This window comes from Lissotriton helveticus, chromosome 12, assembly GCF_964261635.1.
Source record: "Lissotriton helveticus chromosome 12, aLisHel1.1, whole genome shotgun sequence".
Classification (NCBI taxonomy): Eukaryota; Metazoa; Chordata; class Amphibia; order Caudata; family Salamandridae; genus Lissotriton; species Lissotriton helveticus.
The window spans coordinates 272607829-272630509 of NC_136073.1; the positions used below are offsets into that span (position 1 = coordinate 272607829).

Genomic DNA, 22681 nt, shown 5'->3' on the forward strand with positions numbered 1-22681 from the left:
ACCAAGCCGAACTCCAGCAGCACCCACCTGAAGTGCATCCTGCTCAACACCCGCTCCGTCCACAGACACGCCGTCGAGCTCTGGAACCTGCTCGACAACACAGCCCCAGACGTCGCCTTCCTCACGGAAACCTGGATGAACGCCTCCTCAGCGCCCGACATCGCCGTCGCCATCCCGGACGGCTACAAGATCATCCGGAGGGACCGCGTCAACCAGACAGGAGGAGGCATCGCCATCATCCACAGGAACACCATCCGCATCACGACCGACACCGACGATACCCTCGCACCCGCCGAACACCTGTATTTCCAGATCCACGTCAACCCCAAGACCACCCTCAGAGGCACCCTCATCTACAGACCCCCGGGACCACGCACACAATTCAGCGAAGACATCGCTGACTTCATCAGCCCGCACGCCCTCCCCTCCGCCGACTACATCCTCCTCGGGGACCTCAACTTCCACCTGGAGAACAACAACGACCGCAACACCACCACCCTGCTGGACAACCTCACCAACCTCAGACTCAAGCAACTGGGGACCACCCCCACCCACTACGCTGGACACGCACTCGACCCGGTCTTCTCTTCCAGCAAGGACATCGCCTTCAGCCACGCCACGGGACTCCACTGGACGGACCACAGCTGCGTCCACTTCAGCTTCAGAAGGACCACGTTCCACCATCACCAGCAACAGGTTCCCCGCAGAAGCTGGAACAAGATCACTGCAGACCAGCTCGCTACCTCCCTGAGCAAGAACCCTCCCACCAGCACAACGAACCCCAGCCAAGCGGCCACCAACCTCACGAAATGGATCAGCGACTGCGCAGACGACCTCGCCCCTCTGAAGACCCCGCCGAGCAGACCCGGCAGCAAGAAAGCACCATGGTTTAACGACGAGCTCAAGAGCTCCAAGAAGAACTGCAGAACACTCGAGAAAACCTGGCGCAGAGACCCAACACCGGACAACATGACTGCCCTCAAGCTCGCCACCCGAAAACACCACCAACTGATCCACGCCACCAAGAAAACCGCATTCAAGGAACGACTGGACAACAACGCACACAACAGCAAAGAACTCTTCAACATCGTGAAAGAGCTCTCCAACCCCAACGCCGGAAACAACGACATCACCCCTTCGCAAGACCTCTGCAACTTCCTCGCCTCCTACTTCCACAACAAGATCGCGGACATACACAACAGCTTCAGCACTCAACCGATGCACGCCACGACCGAACCACCGCCCCCCACAACCACCCTCCGCACCTGGACCCCGATCAGCACCGAAGACACCGTCCGCACGATGAACTCCATCCACTCCGGATCTCCGACAGACCCCTGCCCTCACCACGTCTTCAACAAGGCCGACGCTGTCATCGCACCCCACCTGCGGGACATCATCAACACCTCCTTCGACACCGCTACCTTCCCGGAGAGCTGGAAGCACGCCGAACTCAGCGCCCTACTTAAGAAGCCATCAGCCAACCCCACCGACCTCAAGAACTACCGCCCCATCTCGCTGCTCCCGTTTCCGGCAAAAGTCATCGAGAAGACCGTCAACAAGCAACTGGCCGCCTTCCTCGAGACGAACGGCTCCCTCGACCTCTCGCAGTCTGGCTTCCGGGCAAACCACAGCACCGAGACCGCCCTGATCGCAGCCACCGATGACATCCGAGCCCTGCTTGACAACGGAGAAACAGCAGCCCTCATCCTCCTAGACCTCTCCGCGGCCTTCGACACTGTCTGCCACCTACCCTAGTACAGCGCCTCAGCAACGTCGGAATCCAGGAGAAGGCACTGGAGTGGATCATCTCCTTCCTCGCCGGAAGGACACAGAGAGTCCGCCTCCCCCCGTTCAGATCGGAGGCCACCGAGGTCATCTGCGGCGTTCCTCAAGGCTCCTCGCTCAGCCCAACACTCTTCAACGTCTACATGAGCCCCCTCGCAGCAATCGCACGCCAGCACAACCTCAACATCATCTCCTACGCCGACGACACCCAGCTGATCCTCTCCCTCACCAACGACCCCGCCACCGCCAGAGCCAACCTACACGAAGGGATGACAGACGTTGCCAAGTGGATGATGAACAGTCGCCTGAAACTGAACTCGGACAAGACGGAAGTCCTCATCCTGGGATCTTCACCCTCCGCCTGGGACGACTCCTGGTGGCCCCCCGCCCTGGGCAGCGCACCCAAACCCACAGACCACGCACGCAACCGGGGCTTCATCCTGGACTCCTCCCTCTCCATGACCAGACAAGTCAACGCCGTCTCCTCGTCGTGCTTCAACATCCTGCGCATGCTACGTAAGATCTTCCGATGGATCCCCACCGAGACCAGGAAGACGGTCACCCAGGCCCTCGTCACCAGCCGTCTGGACTACGGCAACTCCCTCTACGCCGGAACCACCGCCAAACTCCAGAAGAGACTCCAGCGGATACAGAACACCTCAGCACGACTCATCCTGGACATCCCCCGCCGCAGCCACATCTTCGGACACCTGAGAGACCTGCACTGGCTCCCGGTCAACAAGAGAATTACCTTCCGGCTCCTCACCCACGCACACAAAGCCCTTCACAACCAAGGCCCAGGATACCTCAACAGCCGCCTCAACTTCTACGGTCCCAAACGCCAGCTTCGATCGACCAGCCACGCCCTCGCTGCCGTCCCCCGCATCCGAAGAGCCACCACAGGAGGAAGGTCCTTCTCCTACCTGGCCGCCAAGACTTGGAACTCCCTTCCGACCCACCTCCGCCTGACCCAAGACCACCTCGCCTTCAGGAAGCAGCTCAAGACCTGGCTGTTCGAGCAGTAGCGGACCCCCTCCCCCAGCGCCTTGAGACCCTCCGGGTGAGTAGTGCGCTATATAAATGCCTTGATTGATTGATTGATTGATTGACAAATCAAGGATGTACTTAGATGACAGTCCCCTGCCGCTCACATTAACGGAGCCACCTAATTGGGCAGTACAGCGCTCTGTGACTGTGTAACGCCACCTACATCCGCGGTGTCCCTCGTTTGAGTTAAGAGATAGGCCTGCAGTGGGTCCCATATGTCTCTGGGGCGAGCTCTGCGTCTGTGGTAATTTGGTCCTATAGTAGATCAGATCATTCAACCAATCTGTGAATTTAGGTGATCTACCCCTTCCCGATCAATATGCATCACTTCTTTTAGCTAATAGTAAACTCAGTGCCACATTTTCCCCCCATCTGTTTATAAAGTTTTGTATAGTGCGAACATGACCCAAGTGGGTATCAGAGCTTCACATTTAGGGGAGGAAGGATACAGTAGTGGGAAAAGAACATTTGTTACATATATGTGCATAGCATGCTATCACTGGGATTCCCAGGAGTACATCAATGTAGTAGTCAATCGGGGCATCTCAATAGAGGGCAGGTAAGTAAGCAGTAGAGCCAAGGCCTTTTAGGGCAGAAACTTGTTCATTAGGATTTTTTTAGCTTTCTTTTTGAAAGAAGCGGTAGATGAGATTCGATGGACTTCCGGTGGAAGAGAGTTCCAAATCTTTGGTGCAATGCCTGAGAAAGCTCTGTGACTCTTTCTCTTTTTGAGGAAAGTCTGTGGTTTTAGAAGCAGTGGACTTGCGCTTCGTGACTGTCTGCAACCCCCTGATAGTTCTAGCTTTTGAGCCAGACAAATGGGGATCTTGAAAAGGAGGGCTTTGTGAGTCATGCAGGCAATCTTAAGCTGTATTCTTGCTTTATATGTTAGCCAGTTTAGGGTCTTTAGTGCTGGGGATATGTGATTGTTTCTTTTTGTACCAGTAATCAGTCTGGCTGCGCCAGTAATGAAGCCCTTAGTGGGGCCAAGTTATGTTTGTGAAGACCACAAAGCATGGAGCTACTATAGTCTAGCCTAGTCAGTACAAGAGCTTGTACAGCCAGCATAAAGTCATCCTGTGGAAGGGATGGTGTGAGATTCCTTAGTATACTCATCTGGTGTTTGGCTCGCTTGGTTGCATTGCTGATAGGATTCTGCATGTTCAAGTGCACGTCTAGTGTAATTTCAAGGGATTTAGCTGACTCAATATTGTGAGGAGAGCAGTTGAAGGTTGTAAGATGTTTCATCCAGAGGTCGATCTTGGGAGTGTGATTAGGAGGAATTCCGTTTTAGAGGTGTTGAACATGAGGTGGTTCTCAGTGAGCCAGTTTTAAGTATTCTTCAGGGTAGAGTTGAGTGAAATGAAGTCTTATGGGGAGGTGATTTTCAGATATAGTTGAGTGTCATCTTCATACATATGAAAAAGAATCTTTGCTGAGTTCAGAGCATTTGCTAGTGGTCCCAATGATAAATTGAAGAGTATGGGTGAAAGGGGGACCCTTGAGGAACCCCCATAGCTACTGAAGAAGGCTGAGATATGGATTTATTCACCTTGACTCATTGGGATCTGTTTTGGAGGAAAGAAGTAAACCATTGCAATACCGGCCCTGAAAGGCCCATCTGTGTTCTAGAATGGATAGAAGTTTGTCGTGATTAGCAATGTCAAAGGCCAATGATCGGTCAAGGAGAATCAGGAGGCATGATTCATTTTGGTCTAGCATTTTTAAAATGTCAATCATAATGTGAACGAGTGCAGATTCCATGCTGTGACCTCTGCAAAAGCAAGATTGATGTTGATCCAAAAGTTGGAATTTCTCAATGTGTAAGCAGAGTGCGATTGCACACTATTTTTTAGACGTTTCTCCAAAATGGGGATGTTGGAGATAGTGTGGAAGGTATTAAGATCAGCCCTGTCTGTGTTCGTTTTTTTTAGAATGGGAGTTACCTGCGCTGCTTTTAGGCAATCGGGGATTGTGCCTTTCAATAGAGAGGCGTTGACAATCTTTGACTATAAGGGGAAGCTCGCAGCTTTTATTTCTTTGAAGATGGGAGGTGGTAGATGGTTGCTAAAGTGGTTAGATGGGTGGATCACAAGAAGAGTGTTGTAGATGTTGCTTAAGCTGAGGTGAGTGATGGTATGCTGAGATGCATTGTTCTTAGGGCTAATGCTAGGGGGAACGAGCCGCTCCTCGGGGCAAGAGGAAGAGCAATCCCAGAAATTAGAAGAAGAGTCCTCTTTGATTCTAGGTCAATATTGATGCTTTTGGTTTCTTAACGAAGAAGGAGGCCAATTTGTCGCATGTTGAACAGCCGTCACCTAGGTCGCGGCTGTTGGGTGCGTTGAAGATTGTTATTTAACAATTTCGAAAACTTTATTGGGGTGGGTTATGACTTGATTAAGTTGGGATCTGAAGAAAATGGCCTTTGCAATCTTGATTTTTCTGTTGTAGGAGTTCCTAACATATCTAAGGTGATTTAGATGTTCGGTGGAGGGCATGGATTTCCAGGCTCTGTCCTCTGCCCCTAGGTTGCAACGTTCTGAGTTTAGGTTGTCGTTGAATCAAGGTTCAGGGATTTTAGAGGAAGCATTATTTTGTTGTTAAGAGGCTATGGAGTCCAGGATATCAGAAATAGAGGATTTATAGAAATCTGTGAGGACATGAACATCCTTCATGTTGGCTTGTGAAGTGAAGGCATTTTTACATCGGGTTGCTAGCTCTTCGGTGTTAATGTTTCTGAGGTTCCTTTTCTATTGCTTCGTTTTCTTGGATTGGTCCCTTTTGGGGAACACCTCCCCGTTACCAAAGAAGATAATGTAGTAGTGGTCAGACCAATCACATGGGATAATGGAATCCAGTGTGATGGTGTTTCCTTTGGATATGATGAGGTCCTGAATTTCACCCTAGTTATGAGTTGAGCTGTCACTGAATTGTGTCCCCTCATGATCCAAAAGGAAGGATTTTAGACAGTTCACTGCGTGATCGTTTTGGTTAAACCAGTGGAGGTTGAAGTCTCCCAGGAAGATTTGGGACACTAAAGGATCGTTATTGGATGAGATGATTTCCATTAAATGCTCAATGAAGGAAAAAGAAAGATTGTCTCCAGGGTGGTGGTAGAATGTGTGTAATTTACAGACAGCGAAGGGTTTGCTTGAAATGTTGATGCATAGGTATTCACTGTAGGTCGGATTGGTGGTTTCTGATTGTGATATCGAGAGTGTATGTCGGTGTATACAGGCTATTTCTCCACCATGTTTCATAGTTGTGTTCAGGTGAAATATGTAGTGGCTAGGCAGGACTAGAAGGTTGATGATAGGGGTGGAAGAGCAATTTAGCCAGGTTTATGTGAGGATAATGATATCAAGCTTTTAGTTTGGATGAGATCATAGATATCGGGGGTGTTTACTAGCTGATCTGCTATTGAGTAGTGTGCATTTCAAATGGTCAGTAGAATGTGAGGTAGGAGTCTGAAGGATGTTAATGCGATTGAGCTTGTCGCTATTTATACCTCTTAGGTTGTGTGAGGGTTCCTTGTACAGGTTAGCATGAATGGGTGGGAATAAGAGAGGAGTAGGTCACGGATATTGCTGGTCGAGAGTTCAGCCTTCAGTCTTCTGGGTTCAGGAGGAGGCATTTGGGAGGGGTCATGTTTTTGAGGTATGGTGAGTGGCGTGCGGTTCAAGGGAAGGAACTCAGCCTGTAAGGGCGAAAGGTAGGGTCCCTAGGGTACTAAAAGTTCTGAGCAGTGGGAGATGTTCGATAGTGATGACTTTCAATTCCTGTAGTTCGTCCATGAGAAGACGCAGGTGGATAGAGATCTCATCAAGGCGAGCGGCCCAGTCTGCATGTTGGTTGTTGGTTAAGGGTTGTGTGAAGAGTTACGGCGGATGGTTGGGGTCTTGAGAAAAAGCTGGAAGATCAGAGGCAGCATTACAATGGTTAGAGGGAGCAAGCAAGTGAGTCAATGAGGTCTTGTGGAGTACCAATTAGCGTGGAGTGAGGAGCCGGGGGTAGTGTGAGGGGCATAAGTATGGTAGATGGGGATGTGGGTGAACACTTTTTTTTCTTTCTCTGCAATATGTCCCAGTAGAGCAATGAGCGTGGTCAGGGCAATGTGCTGTCATTTAATGATAGTGAGAGCCATTTCTGTCTCTTTCAAGTATGCCTGTCCTGGGGCACAGGACCACGCGGAGTGCCTGTCCTTGACATCTATCAGGCTTCAATGTGGGTACCTTGATAGTCATGTCCAATGGGATGAGAATTACACCTATTCGGTTCAGAGAACATTTTGATCTGAGCCATTCCACATGCTCCCCACCTTGGGAGGTAGTGATTTGGTATTTATTCAAAAGGTGAGGAATCTACAGTTAGAAGTATCTATCAGAAGAAAAAGTTACTCTCCCTCAGTAATGCTCTTTCTGGTGGATATTTTATCTACCAGCAGATTCTTCACTGCCTTTCTGTTGCCCTGTTCTTTGGAATAGTCTCTTTTCTGTTTAAAACGGTTCCAATTTAGGAATCTTCGTAGTGGTATCCAGTGTTGGAAATGGAAAAATAGAAGTGCAGGTACTCTATACCAGAGTACCTGCTTGTTTCTGAGAAGTTCCAGTACTCCCCAATGGAAAGAATTACGACTCTCTTGAGAAGTGCCGGAACTCTTCCTCTCGAAATAAAAAAGTGTTGGTACTCTGCACCGGGCAGTACCGGCCCATTTAAAGCACTGGTGGTACCTCTAATTATTGCTGGGATGCATGTCCAAGGGTGTGGGCAAAGTCAAGAAAGAAACTGACGTTGACCTGTAGTGATGGTGCTTATGTGCGGCTCAATCGTCACTTCCAGTACAGAGCAAAGTTAACCTGGAGCCACAAAGCGGCAGCTACTGGCAGAGTGGAGCATTACTATTGAAATCTTCCACATCCACTCTGGCACCTAGGGATAATCTAAAGATGAGGAATCTGTGGCTAGGTAAAGTAACTACCTGAAAGAAGGTTATGAAAAGGTAAATCATATTTTGGAAATATTCCAGGGTGATTATACAATTTTATAAGCAATAGTATTTTAAAAAAATTGAATAATTGAATTAAAATTAGTGAAAGGAAAATTAATGTAGTAATTTACTACAGTGGTCTACAAAGACGTCTACCAAGAGTTAAACATAGAAAAAACGAATTCATTATGTAAAAGTCGCTGCTCTACTTCCACAGCTATGTTTTTATCCTTTTCACAGTAGACTGGCGTAAATGTCAACAAATCATTTCGGTCATCTAAAGAAGGGTGTGGTTGGTGAAGAATTTTGACACCCAGGTGCTCTAGTCTTTGAGAACAATGTTTTGCTCATGCTATCTGTGGAATGACTTGCTGTTTTATTAGTTATGTTTGTTGTAAATAGTTATTCTCTCTTCTTGGGCAATTTACACATTCGCAGCCATTGACTATGCTCCTGCAAACACGACTAAAGCAGTTACCAAACTGGCTCCATCTTCCATTAAGGACCAGCTAGGCCTAGGCTGGACTCTTTCACCATCCTGCAACAGTTACAGATATATATATACTATAAATGTTACCAAACATTATAGTCATTTAGTGTGCATGTTACTCTGTTTTAACATTTTGTAAGATGACTGAGAATGAGCAATATAGGGTGTCAAGAGTAAATCAGGTCTCTGAGACGCCATGTTTCTTGGCTTGGTACGTCATTTAGGAAACCTATTCATTCCCATCATCCACCCTCTTTGCCGTGGGAAGTCACATTTTGTTCCTGACAATTACCTCATATTTGCTCACAGATGGCGGATACACATGGGTTCTATCTCCCACGCTGCTGCAGAATGGGATAGGGTACTATGGCGTGACAGCTCAAGTGGTCAACAGCAGCACCCTGGAAGAAAAGACCCTTGTGAACTTCTCCATCACCACCTTCGCCACTCAGTGTGTCTTCTGGAACGCGACGTTCAACATTTGGGAGCATGAGGGTTGTTCCGTAAGTAAACACGGTTTTGTTCCCACAACATAGTATCTAACTGGGAAATTGCCTGGTTGCCTCAGAGAAGGATTTCCTTGGTGAAAATAATGTTATTACAGTGAATGTGAGTAAATGGCTGACAAGACATTAGAAAGAGAGTGAGCAGAGGTTTAATGCATTATTGCTAAGCTATTACAATGTCTACATCTAGTTTACAAATGGTGCAAGGCCTCCTCAGGGTATACCTAAAGTCATGCTTTAGCTAGGGAATACTTTTGAAAGTGGCGTACAAATGTTAGTGCTTTTCTAAGTGTAATTTTGTATATTGGCAGGTGGGCTCACATGCCCTGGGTTGCTCACCCTCAGGGCTGAAATTAATCAATATGGGGAGGGAGGGACTATACGCCCCCCTCCCCGTCCCCGACCTCTAATGGCCGATTGTGGACCCCATCCCTCGGGGCTGCTAAACTAATTAAAAGGTAGGGGGTAGATGGCTTCCCTCCCTGAGCCAATAATGGCTCCAGGAACCCCGTCACCCGGAGCCAGCTCATTAGGTATGTCCCATAATGTGCTTACAAATATTTTGAACTGAGCTTTGTAAACAAATCAAACATTCAAATAATGTGAAGGGCAGAAAATACTCGAGTTTCAAACCTTTACGGTTTATTAAAAGTTAATTTGGTTCACAGAAGACAAAATCAGGTAAGTAGCAAATCCTAATCAGAATGTGTATGCTACGAATAATATGCAAATCAAATATATAAAAATCATATAATTCAGAAGACAATCCAGTAATTCTGCCATTGCACTTTGCTGCCCGAATTAAACAATTGAATCGGATTATTTCCCACACGCTAGTGTGTGTTTGCTTGCACTTCCTGACTGTCGATTCTCTTACGCTGATTGGTTGGCCCTTAGTTAATCAGCGCAGAGCAGGGGTGGAGCCAGCTTGCTGATCCCGCAGCTTTATATGCACTCCACGACGAGGATGCGCAGCGGGCGCGACGCTGGCGCGCCAAAGGCAAGCCCGTCCGCGCCGGGACGTCGCCAGGAGGCAGGGACCCTGCCCCTCACAAAACCATAAGAGAGAGTTATACCGGCGAAAAACTATGGGCCTTGAATAGGAAAGATCCCTGTGGGAATAACAGTTGGGACCCAGAGATCTGTCCTTGTTGTGAACAATGTGGATTTAGACCACTTCCCAGAAGGCATGCTATAACCTCTGGCCCTGGAGTGTCGACATACACTCTGTTGAGCATTAATTGTCGCTCATTGTCTAAACATCATGTCGAGGTGTTCGATCTCCTACAGGAACACTCACCGGAGATTCTCTTCCTGACGGAAACGTGGCTCTGTGAATCCTCTGTTGCCATTCCAGCACTTGCTCTTCCCACAGGTTATGCGATTCGTAGCATAAATAGAACTGGAGGAAGGGGGGAGCGGCATTGCGATTATTTACAAATCAGTCCACTCCTGCAGTCTATCCCCTTTAAAGCTTCCGGATTGTGAGAGCGCACTATTTAAAATCGCGTTGAGCGCTACCTTCACTTTCTCTGGGCTACTTATATATAGACCTTCTGGCCCTCTAAAATCTTCCGAGAAGCCTTAATAAACACAGTGGCTGCTGTTGCTCTTTAGACTCCCAATTTTAATATCATTGGCGATTTAAACCTCTATCTAGAGCTACAAGAGTCCGCAGAGATTGTCAGCTTTCTGGGGGATTTGGCAGGCTCCGAGCGGGCCATGACGGAACCGCTCTGTCATCAGCACAGCGCGGCCGTGTCTGATGACGGAGCGGTTCCGTCACCAGCAGGGGAGGGGTTAATAATAATAATAATAATAATAAAGAGGACAAAAGAAGGTCAGTTCTCTCCTAGACATAGTTTTTGTGCGGCCTGTAATAGTAAAGGAAACTCCCTCCGGAGTGAATACTCTACCTGCAAGGTCCAGTGCCCGCACGTCCGAAGATCTCCTGCAAGAGGACAAACATAAAAGCATAGCGAGTTTGGCCGATAACTGCTTCCGAGAAAGCGAGTCATTAGAAGGCCAGCTATCCAATAGTTTGATGACCAAAGAAACATCCCAAAGCCCCGAATATTTGGGTTTGGGAGGATTCGCCGCACGAATCCCTTTGAGGAGTTTGCACACCAAAGGGTGAACTCCCACCGGTTTCCCATCAATGTGGGAATGACCCGCAGAAATAGCCGATCGGAAGTTGTTTACCGATCTATAGGCTAAACCGCTGGTCGCCTTTTCGGTCAGAAAATTCACGACGTGTGAAAGGCCTGCCCCCACGGGATCCAGGTCCCGTTCCACGCACCAACGTAACCATCCCTTTCAGGCTGAAGAGTATCGTTTCCTCGTGGAAGGGGCCCAAGCCTGCTTGATGAAGTCATTAGCCGCTCCTGAAACTCCAGGCAAACTCCACTGTTGCCTGAAAGCCTCCATGCCATCAACATTAGGCGCTGTGACAGGATCAATGGATGTTGTTCCCGTAGAGGTCCCAGGAGAAGGGACTCTGACCAGGGCAACATCCTGGGAAGGTCGCAGCACATCCCCAACAAAGTCGGGAACCACGGTTGCGACTTCCACAGAGGTGTCACCAAGATCACCTCCGCTTTCTGTTTGAGAATGTATGACGCCACTCGTGGGATGAGAAGAAAGGGGGGGAACGCATAGTTCACTGCCCCCGTCCAATCCTGTAGAAACGCATCCGTCGCTGCTGCCACTGGGTCTGGCCTCCAGCTGAAGAACCTGGGCAGCTGGCTGTTGAGCCTGGACGCAAATAAGTCGATCTGACAAGGACCCCAGAGGTCTTGCAGCCAGTGAAACATCTGGGGAAGCAGCCGCCAATCGCTGTAATCCGTCAGGTGTCTTGAGTTCCAGTCCGCTACCACATTGGACTGTCCCGGTATGTATTCTGCAATAACCGTGATCTGACGGCTGAGACAGTACTGCCAAAATTCCTTGGCTACTTGTACTAGCATGGACGATCTCGTCCCTCCCAACTTGTTTATATAGCGAACCGCCGAGACGTTGTCCATTCTCAGAAGAATGCAACACGACGTCCGATGCGGTGAGAGAGTCTTGATAGCGAAGGATCCTGCTAGAAGCTCTAAGCAGTTTATGTGCAATTCTAGCTCCCGAGGGGACCATCGTCCTCCTGTAGAAACCGCGCCACAGCGCGCTCCCCAGCCCCAACGGCTGGCGTCGGATTCTATGACTACTTCGGGAAGAGAACCAAAAATGGCCCTGCCGTTCCAAGCCTCTACCTGGTGCAACCACCATTGCATCTCGTCCCTCACCTCTCGTGACAATGGCACTAGGTCTGAGTATGCTAGCCCCCTCTGGAGGTGCTGAATTTTCAGTCTCTGCAGGGCCCTGTAATGAAGTGGCCCCGGAAATATCGCTTGTACTGACGACGCCAATAGACCTACTATCCTGGCGACCGTCCTGAGAGATACCATCTGTTTGTTGAGAAGAGACCCGATCTCCTTTTTTATGTCTCTCAGTTTCGATTTTGGAAGGCTCAGCTGAGCCGTCTGTGAACTGATCACGAACCCTAGAAAGTCCGTCGTCTGTGACGGAATCAGTGCAGATTTCGACTGATTTATCACAAACCCCAGATTCTGGAGCAACTCTATCGTTGTCTGCAGATGCTGCGACACAAGATCTGGGCTTTGAGCCATGATCAGGATGTCGTCCAGGTAGATTATCAACCGTATGCCCCGCTCCCGAAGGTGGGAGACTACCGGCTTCATCACTTTGGTGAAACACCAAGGAGCCGAGGAAAGCCCGAAAGGAAGGGCCGAGTATTCGAACCATTGTCCGTTCCACTGAAACCGCAGGAAACGGCGATGGGGAGGATAGATGGGAATTGATAGGTAGGCGTCCTTAAGATCCAAACGGACCAACCAGTCGCCCTGCCGAAGCAGATCTGCCAACAGATGGATGCCCTCCATCTTGAAATGGTTGTATACTAGGAAGTAGTTGAATTCCCTTAAATTCAACACCAATCTGTGACCTCCTCCCTTCTTCTGAACTAGGAAGATATTGCTGTAAAACCCGTGCGTGTCCTGACTGCACACCGCTATAGTCTGTTTGTGAAGCAATTCTTCTATCTCGGTGTCTATAAAGGTCCTCTCTTGTTGGGAAAAAAGGAGAACTCTCTGACATGTCGCCTGTGTAGGGGTCTGGTAGAACTCCAGGCGAAAGCCCTGTACGGTCTGTAAGACCCACGCATCCTGGGTCAGAAGAGCCCAGTTGTGAAAGAAATGTTTCGTCCGGCCCCCCAGTGGAAAGGGAAAACAATCAACTGTGCTCACCTGAAGAGTTCTGGTTGTGGAAGCCCGCTCTGTTGCCACCTCCTTGGTATCTGCCTCTGTGGAATCTGCCTCTGGTGGGATAGAAAGTCCCACCTCTGGTAGAGTCCCAGTCTCCACGACCTCTACCAAAGTCGCCTCTGGGGGGACCTTGGTTGGCGAAGCGGCCTGGCGAGCGTCCCCGACCTCGCCCGGCCCTGTTGAAAACCTGTTGGTGGAACACTCGCTTGATTCCAGACTGAGCCTTGTCTAGCGATGTGAAGGTGCCCACATATTTGGAGACGTCCTTCACAAAGCGATCTCCGAACAAGTTTCCCTCAGCTAAGGGACCTGGTTCCGCCGATGCCAGTTCAGTTAGGTTTGAGTCCATGCGCATAAGCAGCGATTTGCGCCGTTCTGTGGATAGCGCGCAATTAGCGTTTCCCAATAAACAGATGGCCCGCTGGGTCCATCCGGCCAGGAAATCCGGATCCACGGGGACATTGGATTCTTTGGCCGGAAGGGCCATTTCAAGTATCTTAGCCAAAGGGCCTACCACGTCCAACATCTTATCCTGGCAGCCGCGCCAGGCGCGGTCGATACCCTTTTTCGGGTCCTTGGCGAACTTTTTCAAAAGGTTAAAAGACTAACGTCGATTTCAGGAGTTTCCGCCACCTTGTGGGCAAGGTCAGGTCGAGGACACTCAGAGCGTAGACGATTACGCACCTCCTTGTCGAAACCTTTTCTGAGGTTCTCCTGCAGGTACTCTGCCACGGCAGTGGCCGGGACCCAGTCAGATGATCTGGGATAGACTATTTCCGTAGGATTGAAAGTGAATGGGGTATTAACCACCGGGGCGGAAGCCGAAGGAGTGGCCTTCTTTGCCTTCTTCTTGGGTGGAGCCTCTTCGTCCGTATCTGTGGTGTCTGTACCAGTTGTGGTGGTAGTGTCAGTATCAGCATAATTTTGTTTGCTCTTGGCCTTGGCACCCGTAGAGTAGCCATGCTCTGGCCCCGAGGTCGGTAGGGATTGCAGAGCCTGTGCCTGCCCTGATGTTGGTAGGGATTGTAGAGCACTTGAATGTGGCCATGAATCACTGCTGCCTGCCTGCGTAGCTGGTGGAGCTTTCTTAGTGGACTTGTCTTTCGTGAATCCATGCCTTTTAGCAAAGTTTTCTAATCGTTTTGTAATAGGCTTAAGAGCCTTTGCCAATGCTTGATGCACGGTAGAAGGCACCGTGCTCTCGACAGCCTTGTTGACTGAGGCCTGCACCGAAGCGTCCAGGGCCTCCACAATTTTATCCTCAACTGCAGCAGCTGGCTGCTCTTCATAAATTTCTTCCCCTGCCTCCTCATCAAAATACACCCAATCCTCCATCTTATTACACAGTGGTTAACAGCACCACGTAAGTGAGGTAGACACAAGGGGGGTAAGAGGGGGGTCAGCCCCACTGCACACTAAATACACTCAGATGTCCTGTACCAGACCCCCTCAGCAAAGCTGTATAGATATTATTGCAGCCCAGTGGGCGTCAGAGCCGAGCAAATTCAATATATATAGAGCGTGTGCACACTCTTATGAAGGCAAACTGTTGATTGCAGCCAGTTAGGCGTCTCCTCCACCAGCTCTAAGCGAAAACGCGGTGAAAAACGGTGGAAAACGAGCATCAGAGCGTGTGCAGCCCAACCGAGTCCAAATCCTACTAGGCGTAGCCCAATGGACGTGGCTTGGGCTGCACGCACTTGCCGTGTGGTTCGCGGCTCAGTTTGGCGTCACAGGCGATTAGGGAGAGCCTTGCGCCTTCCCTCAGGCACCGGAGGAGCCCGGCCGGGGAAACGAGACACCCGCAGGGCGGGCCGGTACAGGCACGCGAAGCGCGTTACAAACCGGAGCGAGGCTCCAACACGAGCGCAGCAGCGCCTGCGACGCGGCTGACACCGCTGACCCAAAAGCGGGTCCCCAAAGCGCGAAGCGCGCGCTAATGAAATTTAAACAATCAAAGGAATGATAAATCGGCAAATAAACGGCAGCGTCGTACAAATAAGGTATAATGCAGTACTCATGTACAGATAGAAACGTATAACACTAGTAATGTAAGCAAAATAAAGTCTTCACAAGCAACAATAGCAAGTTCAGATAATGGGAGCAGAGCACTTATCTCTTGCTGTGAGCAGCAAAGAAAGAGGAAGCTGGGACTGTTACCAGGGCTCTTGTAGGGCTATGGAGGCGTGGCTTGGGCCAAGCATGATGGTTAATGTAGTTTAACTTTGATAAACTGTATGTTTATTGGCTGCTGTGAGTTTTACAGTAAATGAAAGAGAAGCATAATCTGAAGCCTCCGGTCCTGTAATAGAATTAAACAATTGAATCGGATTATTTCCCACACGCTAGTGTGTGTTTGCTTGCACTTCCTGACTGTCGATTCTCTTACGCTGATTGGTTGGCCCTTAGTTAATCAGCGCAGAGCAGGGGTGGAGCCAGCTTGCTGATCCCGCAGCTTTATATGCACTCCACGACGAGGATGCGCAGCGGGCGCGACGCTGGCGCGCCAAAGGCAAGCCCGTCCGCGCCGGGACGTCGCCAGGAGGCAGGGACCCTGCCCCTCACAAAACCATAAGAGAGAGTTATACCGGCGAAAAACTATGGGCCTTGAATAGGAAAGATCCCTGTGGGAATCACAGTTGGGACCCAGAGATCTGTCCTTGTTGTGAACAATGTGGATTTAGACCACTTCCCAGAAGGCATGCTATAACCTCTGGCCCTGGAGTGTCGACATACACTCTGTTGAGCATTAATTGTCGCTCATTGTCTAAACATCATGTCGAGGTGTTCGATCTCCTACAGGAACACTCACCGGAGATTCTCTTCTTGACGGAAACGTGGCTCTGTGAATCCTCTGTTGCCATTCCAGCACTTGCTCTTCCCACAGGTTATGCGATTCGTAGCATAAATAGAACTGGAGGAAGGGGGGAGCGGCATTGCGATTATTTACAAATCAGTCCACTCCTGCAGTCTATCCCCTTTAAAGCTTCCGGATTGTGAGAGCGCACTATTTAAAATCGCGTTGAGCGCTACCTTCACTTTCTCTGGGCTACTTATATATAGACCTTCTGGCCCTCTAAAATCTTCCGAGAAGCCGTAATAAACACAGTGGCTGCTGTTGCTCTTTAGACTGCCAATTTTAATATCATTGGCGATTTAAACCTCTATCTAGAGCTACAAGAGTCCGCAGAGATTGTCAGCTTTCTGGGGGATTTGGCAGGCTCCGAGCGGGCCGTGACGGAACCGCTCCGTCATCAGCACAGCGCGGCCGTGTCTGATGACGGAGCGGTTCCGTCACCAGCAGGGGAGGGGTTAATAATAATAATAATAAAGAGGACAAAAGAAGGTCAGTTCTCTCCCTTGGGAGCGTGCTCTAAATAGCCTATTCTGCACTGCTCTAAGCTGCACTGAAAATTCTTTGAACTCCAATCTATATTGTACTAACTTAAAACACACAATTCTAACATTTACACACCTACATGCAGTTCTCATAAGGCTATCTATTCAGGTTAAAGCTAGATTTTACGATGATGTGCTCATCAGATTCTCAGGATTCTTCAAAATACAGGCATCTCTTAACGCCCTTCAAACTTACACTATCTGTAACAAGATGAGATACATTTACCAAGATGTACTCAGCAGGTGTCTTCTTAAATACGCTGTTCATTAAAACATTCAATTACTATTGTAGAGTAAAGAAAACATTTCTTCACATGGCAAAGAAGGCAAAGGAACATTGCGTTTGTTAATTAGTGCTCCAGCTGGCCTAGAAAAAAAATGTTCATGTGTCACAAAACAAGATAGCAACTAACATTACCCATTTTAAATTCAGGCCTACATTTATTATAGCCAATCTAAACGTGATTAAACATAACTTCTCTCCTACAAATAAAATGTGCATCTCTTTGTGTTAATGCAAAACATTTTATATAAAAAAAAAACATTTTATCTGTCCATCAATATAACTACCTGTTACCTTCTAAATAGAGCTAGATGAGCTCGAAAGCTTTTAGAGGTGTCAGCTTACAGAAATCAACAAAAACAATTTTGATTCAGTTAAGTAAGAGTCAATCTAAGGTCTAGACAAGGATAGCAATCAAATATTTAGATTTATGAACTTAAATTTACTAAAAAAAAGATGGAGGTGCAAAATAGAAACAGCTTTATAATATAGTGATACACATTCTTGAGAAAAATCAGTCCGAGCTTTTGTTAATAAGAAAGTAACTGATGACTCATTAAAATTCATTAGGCTTTACAAATATATAAAAACTTTTTAAAGTGCATGCACGGCTCTGTTTTTGAACAGGAGTTGTATCCTGTGGCACATAGCCAAGGCATATTTTCGGATGAAGTTTGGTCAGGTGGAAAAATATAACTTGAATCACGCATAATTATGGGGTTTTGGGCCTTGCTCGTTGCTAAGTCTGTTTCTAGGCACCAGCATTTGGCTGCAGACCTTCAGCCGGACTGATGTCATCGAAGTAGTTTACATTAGCATCAACAATTCATCACAAAACTGTTCCGATTAAATTCATCAGGAACACAAGTTTATTTTTAAATAGAACATACATTCAATGCTCTTGTAATTCAAAGCATTAATGTTCATCCATGTAACTACTTTCAATATACTTCGATTGCATGTAACATTTACAGTGCTTGCAGAGTAAATAGAGGAAAAGAAGGTTTTGAGGGAAATGGGGGTGATTGGATAGGTGAGGGACAGGGTAACGGTGGTGTGACATAGGCACAACTAAATTTATGTACAGTAGAACCTTTACAGCCTAATATAGGTCCATAGTTCCCCTATAATCATAACACATAGGTCAAAACAAATTGATTTCTTATATTCCTATGGTTTGAGGGTATGTGGTAGTCTACGTTTCGACCCCTGATGATGAAGGGTTGTTAGTTCCTCATTGTGGGGTCTTCGCCAGGACGAGATGGTGTGTAGAGCACTGGGAAGTGGCTCTCAATGACCGATCCCGGTGGGCAGCAGACCACTCCTTGGTATTGGAATGAACGTACAAACGTTGGCGTAATTATTCTCTCAATATCAGACTTGAATAATGTCTGAAAAGTGGATATACTGTAGTGACCATAGACCAATCCGTTTCTTAAAATCTCTTGGTATGTTGCTGATTAGTCAACGAAAAAATGTCTTACTCACATCTGTGTTCCAAATGTCAAAGCCTTTGTCATACGGAACACAGATGACGAAGACCCTACAAGACCAAATACATTATACATATGGTTCTCAACTGTACTAGTTCTTAAATTTGAACAAGTTTCATTATGGAAAAGAAGTGAATTTCTTAGAGTTCCTTGGGGACTGTATCCACGTGATAGGGTCCAAGAGGTCTGAAGCATTTCAACATAAATGAGGAGAGATTACGACTAACAGAGTGCAGGAAGAGGCATTGCTTAGAAGTTTTAATCAGAGGCAGTATTGGAAGATATTGGCCACAGTTTTAATAAAAGTTGACAAAGCCAATTGGTATCTGGTTTAATGTGCTAGCGCCTGTAAATATAGGTAGATGCAGATCTGCATTTGTCCATGTATTAGCCACAAGGAGCTGACAGGTGGAAAGGCAGGGAGATATAAATTAGTATCACCTGCATTTACCTGAATGTATACTACTGGAAGTGGAAGAATATATATACAAATAGTCAATAGCATTAGGGAAAAAAAATACTTCTCTCGGTGAGGAAGAATCTAATTCCCAAAGGTAGCATCTAATGACTGAATGAGGCGGGTTGAAAGAAAATGGCCCCAGCAACATGAGAAAAATGTTGCTGGCAGCCATTAAAGTACTTGGGACTTAGTACCCTATTGTGAACAAGTATAGGCAAGGGAGAGGGGCCACGTTGCCCCCCTCCCATTTTATAAAAAAAAAAGGCCATGGAGATAGGGTCTGCGGGGCCTAATAAGGCTCGGTAGGGGAATCACGTGGCCCTCTCCCCTTTGATGAAAAAAATCAGCCCTGGGGGATGAGATACTCATGACTTAATAAGGCTCTGGGGCCTGCGGTCCACTCCCCTTTCATTAAAAAAGGCCCTGGGGATGGGGTCCCCTAAGCCTAATAAGGCCTGGGGAGGGAGGCCACGCGGCCCCACCTCCCCTTTAATTTAAAAAAACTGTCTTGGGGGATGGATTGCCCGGGGCACATAGAGACTCGAAGATGGGGGATGCATGGCTCCCATGGGCATATAGTAGCTTGGGGAAGTAGGCCTGCAACCTGCATCCCTTTAACAAAAAAAAAGGTCCTGGGGGATGGGGTCTCCAGGGTATAGTAAGGCTCGGGTAGTAGGCCATGCGGCCCTCCTCCCGTTTAAAAGAGATATGGCCCTTGGCCTTTTAAAGGCTCGAGGAAGGGGGCCGCGAGGACCCCTCCCATTGAAAAGAAACTTCCTGGGGAATAGGTTCCCAAGGGCCTTTTAAAGGCTTGGGTAGGGCGGGGACATCGCAGACCCCTTACCCTTAAAAAAAGAAAACGGCACTGGGGACATAACAAAAACAATTCCTCAAAAATTGCAGTGTTTCCGCAGGATTATTAGATTTCTCCCGAGGAGCCCACCCCCGGGACATAGCAGTTAGTTCCCCTGCCCGCATCAACGCTTGCATGGAAACCTGTGTTTGCTGCTGCTTGTCAAGAGCATTTTTGAATCTCTCGTCAAGCGGGCGCACACACAAAGTCTTCTCCCAGGAGCTTTGAAAATGCTCCCGCCAGCTGGGGCAAACTTTTAAACTGTTTCCCTGCCCGCACTGAGGCGGAAAGGCAAATAGATCAAAATATTGCTCCCAGACAGAGGGAGCAGCATTAGAAATTGCTCCCTCCGGCCAGGAGCGATGCTGTCTCCTAATACATGCAGGGAGTCGGCTGGGGACACTGGACCTTGGGGCTCCCTGTTGCCCCCAACAAATGTTTGGTGGACACCCTGAGTGAGTACCGGGGTACCCCCCCTTTAATGATGCGGTTCTCGGGGGATGAGGTCCCCTTGGCCAGAAAAGGCTCGGGCGGGAGACGCGTGCCCCCTCTCCTTTAATTTTAGTAGTGACCCTGTGGGTGGGATCCGCAGAGCATAACGAGTTTTGGAGAGGGAGGGCCATGCGCCTCCCCCCATTTAATTTAAAAAGGCTCGGGTGGGACGGTTTGACACAGCCTCTTCCCCTCGTATTTGAAAAAATGGCCATAGGGATGTGGCACCAGGGCCTAACAAGGCTCGGAATGGGAGCTGCGCGACCCCTTTCCCCCTTTATTGGAAGGAGTCCTCATGCCCTAATAAGGTCTGGGGAGACTGGCCACACGGCCCCCTTCGACTTTTATATAAAACAAAAAGAAAGGCTCTGGGGGATAGGGTCCCCAGGGCCTAATAAGGCTCGGGGAGTAGGGGTCATTTGCCCCACCCCCCTTGATTAACAAAACCGACATGATAAGTGTCGGGGGGGACTTGTGATCCCCCTTCCATTAAACAAAATGCCCTTGGAATGAGCCCCCTGGCCCTAATACGTCTTGGTTGGGGGGGGGGTTTGTGCCCCCCTCCCTTAAACTAAAATAACTGCCTCCAGAGCCTGAAGAGACTCAGAGGGGGGCACATTGCCCTCTCGCCTCCCCTTTTTTTGTAAGTTTTGGGCCTGGGAGTTGGCTCCCTGGGGCCCATAATGCACTGGGGAGGGGGGCCCACGGCCTTACTCCCCTTTAGAAAAAGAAAACCGACACTGGGGGATAGGGCCTACAGGGCCTTTTTAAGGCCCTGGGAGATGGAGTCCCTAGGGCCTAAAGAGACTCAGCGAGGGGGTCCAAGTCACAACCCTCCCCTTAAAAAAGAAGGACCTGGACATGGGATCCCTATGGCCTAATAAGGCTTGGAGTGGGCGGGCCATGTGCCTCCCCACGCTTTAAAAAACATAAGGCCCTGTGGCCAACCCCATGCCATGCACGGCCAAAGGCCGTGTGCATCTGGGGGTTTGCTTTATGTATGGTAATAAAATATTCCCTTACGTTGAAAAAAAACTCCAAATTAACTGAAAAGATCAAAGGTTAAAGTAAAGTTATAGTTAGGTGAATATGACAGTGTCAACAGTAACATTTTTAACTTAAAAAAAACAGACATTCACCAGTTATAGTTAGCAGAGCTGACTATAACGTGCACCCCGCCATGCACTGCTTATGACCTCAAATATTACATCACTTATGGCATGTTCTATGACATCTTTTATGACATCACAGATGACAGGTCCAATGACATTACTGATCACATAATCCAATCTCCTTTTGTACACATTACTGTATAAATGAGTATAGCATTAGAGCTATGAAAGCAAGTGCAAAAACCTCAGAATAATATGAAGCATCATTACTTCTATCATACATACAACCCCATAGGTAAAGCAACTATAATGTTACTTTAACCTTTGTTTTTTGTGTGAATATAAATAAATAAATTATTATTTTAACGTTTATTGATACACATATTTTCTATTTAAAAGAATAGTATTATGTTTTTATAATAAAAATATTTTAGATTAATTAATTTATTTTATTTATTTATTTGACATTTATATGGTGCAGCGAATCATCCCCAGGTGGATCTCTCTGCGCAAGGCAGCACACTAGCAGAACCCTAACCCTGCCTGGCCCACCTAGAATAACCAGGTTTTTAGACTTTTCTTAAAGTGTCCCAGCCAGGAACAGCACTTCCGGTAGCCTATTCTCGCTTCGGTGCTTACTCTAATTAGGGGTTCCACTCGGCAACTCTGGGCATTAGCTTGCCTAATCTCCACAACGGCCCCATCAATTCCGGGGATGCCTGGCTCCACCTTGGGGACTCCCAGCAGGGACCATCCCACAGGGAAAGCCAGGACGGGTTCCCCAGAGTTATACAGCGCCAGGAGACCTATGGACGGGTAGCAGTGCGCTTTACAAGCTCAAATACATTTACATTTACATTCCAATGGAAAGGGGCAAGATAAGAAAAAGCACGCCCTCCAATTCTGGATTTATTGATCTTGCAAGGGACTAAAAGATTTTGATTGCTAGATCTCAGCTGGCGACCAGGGACATACGCCCTTACCTTCTTTCTTAGGTATATTGGTTCCAGGCCTTGCCGTGGGATGTATGACATTACAACGCATGCTTTTACCACGCATGCCTTTACAACACGGTTTTTACAGCGCATGCCTTTACAACGCATAGTGCTTTGGGGCGCTGGATAGTGAATAGTTTAATTTACTATTCCAACTCCAGTCCCCGTGGATAGTAGGGAAGGTGTTGGATAGTAAATTAAACCTATTCCCTATCCTAGAGCGCCCCCCAGCGCAATGCGTTGTAATGGTTTGCGTTGTAAAAGTTGCGTCGTAAAGGCACTGCGTGGTAAAAGTTGCGTTGTAAAGGATGTTTCCCCTTGCCGTGCCTTGAACACCAGTATCAGAAGTTTAAAGACTGCTCTCTTCCTGACGGGCAGCCAGTGTAGAGCGTGCAACAAGGGTCGAGACGGGGAACGTCTGGGCTTATTCAAAGCCATTCTTGCAGCAGTATTT

At 48.1% G+C, this 22681-nt stretch overlaps 1 protein-coding gene across 4 annotated transcripts in view; it reads left to right on the forward strand.

Annotated features, from left to right (window-relative positions):
- Nucleotides 1–22681, forward strand: part of LOC144798682 (polycystin-1-like protein 3) — a 1031816-nt gene that overhangs the window by 355022 nt on the left and 654113 nt on the right. For all 4 annotated transcript variants that reach the window (XR_013603613.1, XM_078669668.1, XM_078669669.1 and 1 more), the window contains exon 9: nucleotides 8622–8815. Coding sequence is in view for 3 of the 4 variants with exons in the window: in XM_078669668.1 (XP_078525794.1) it covers nucleotides 8622–8815 (194 nt within the window). In the remaining variant the exon portion in view is untranslated. The remainder of the gene's footprint in view (nucleotides 1–8621; nucleotides 8816–22681) is intronic.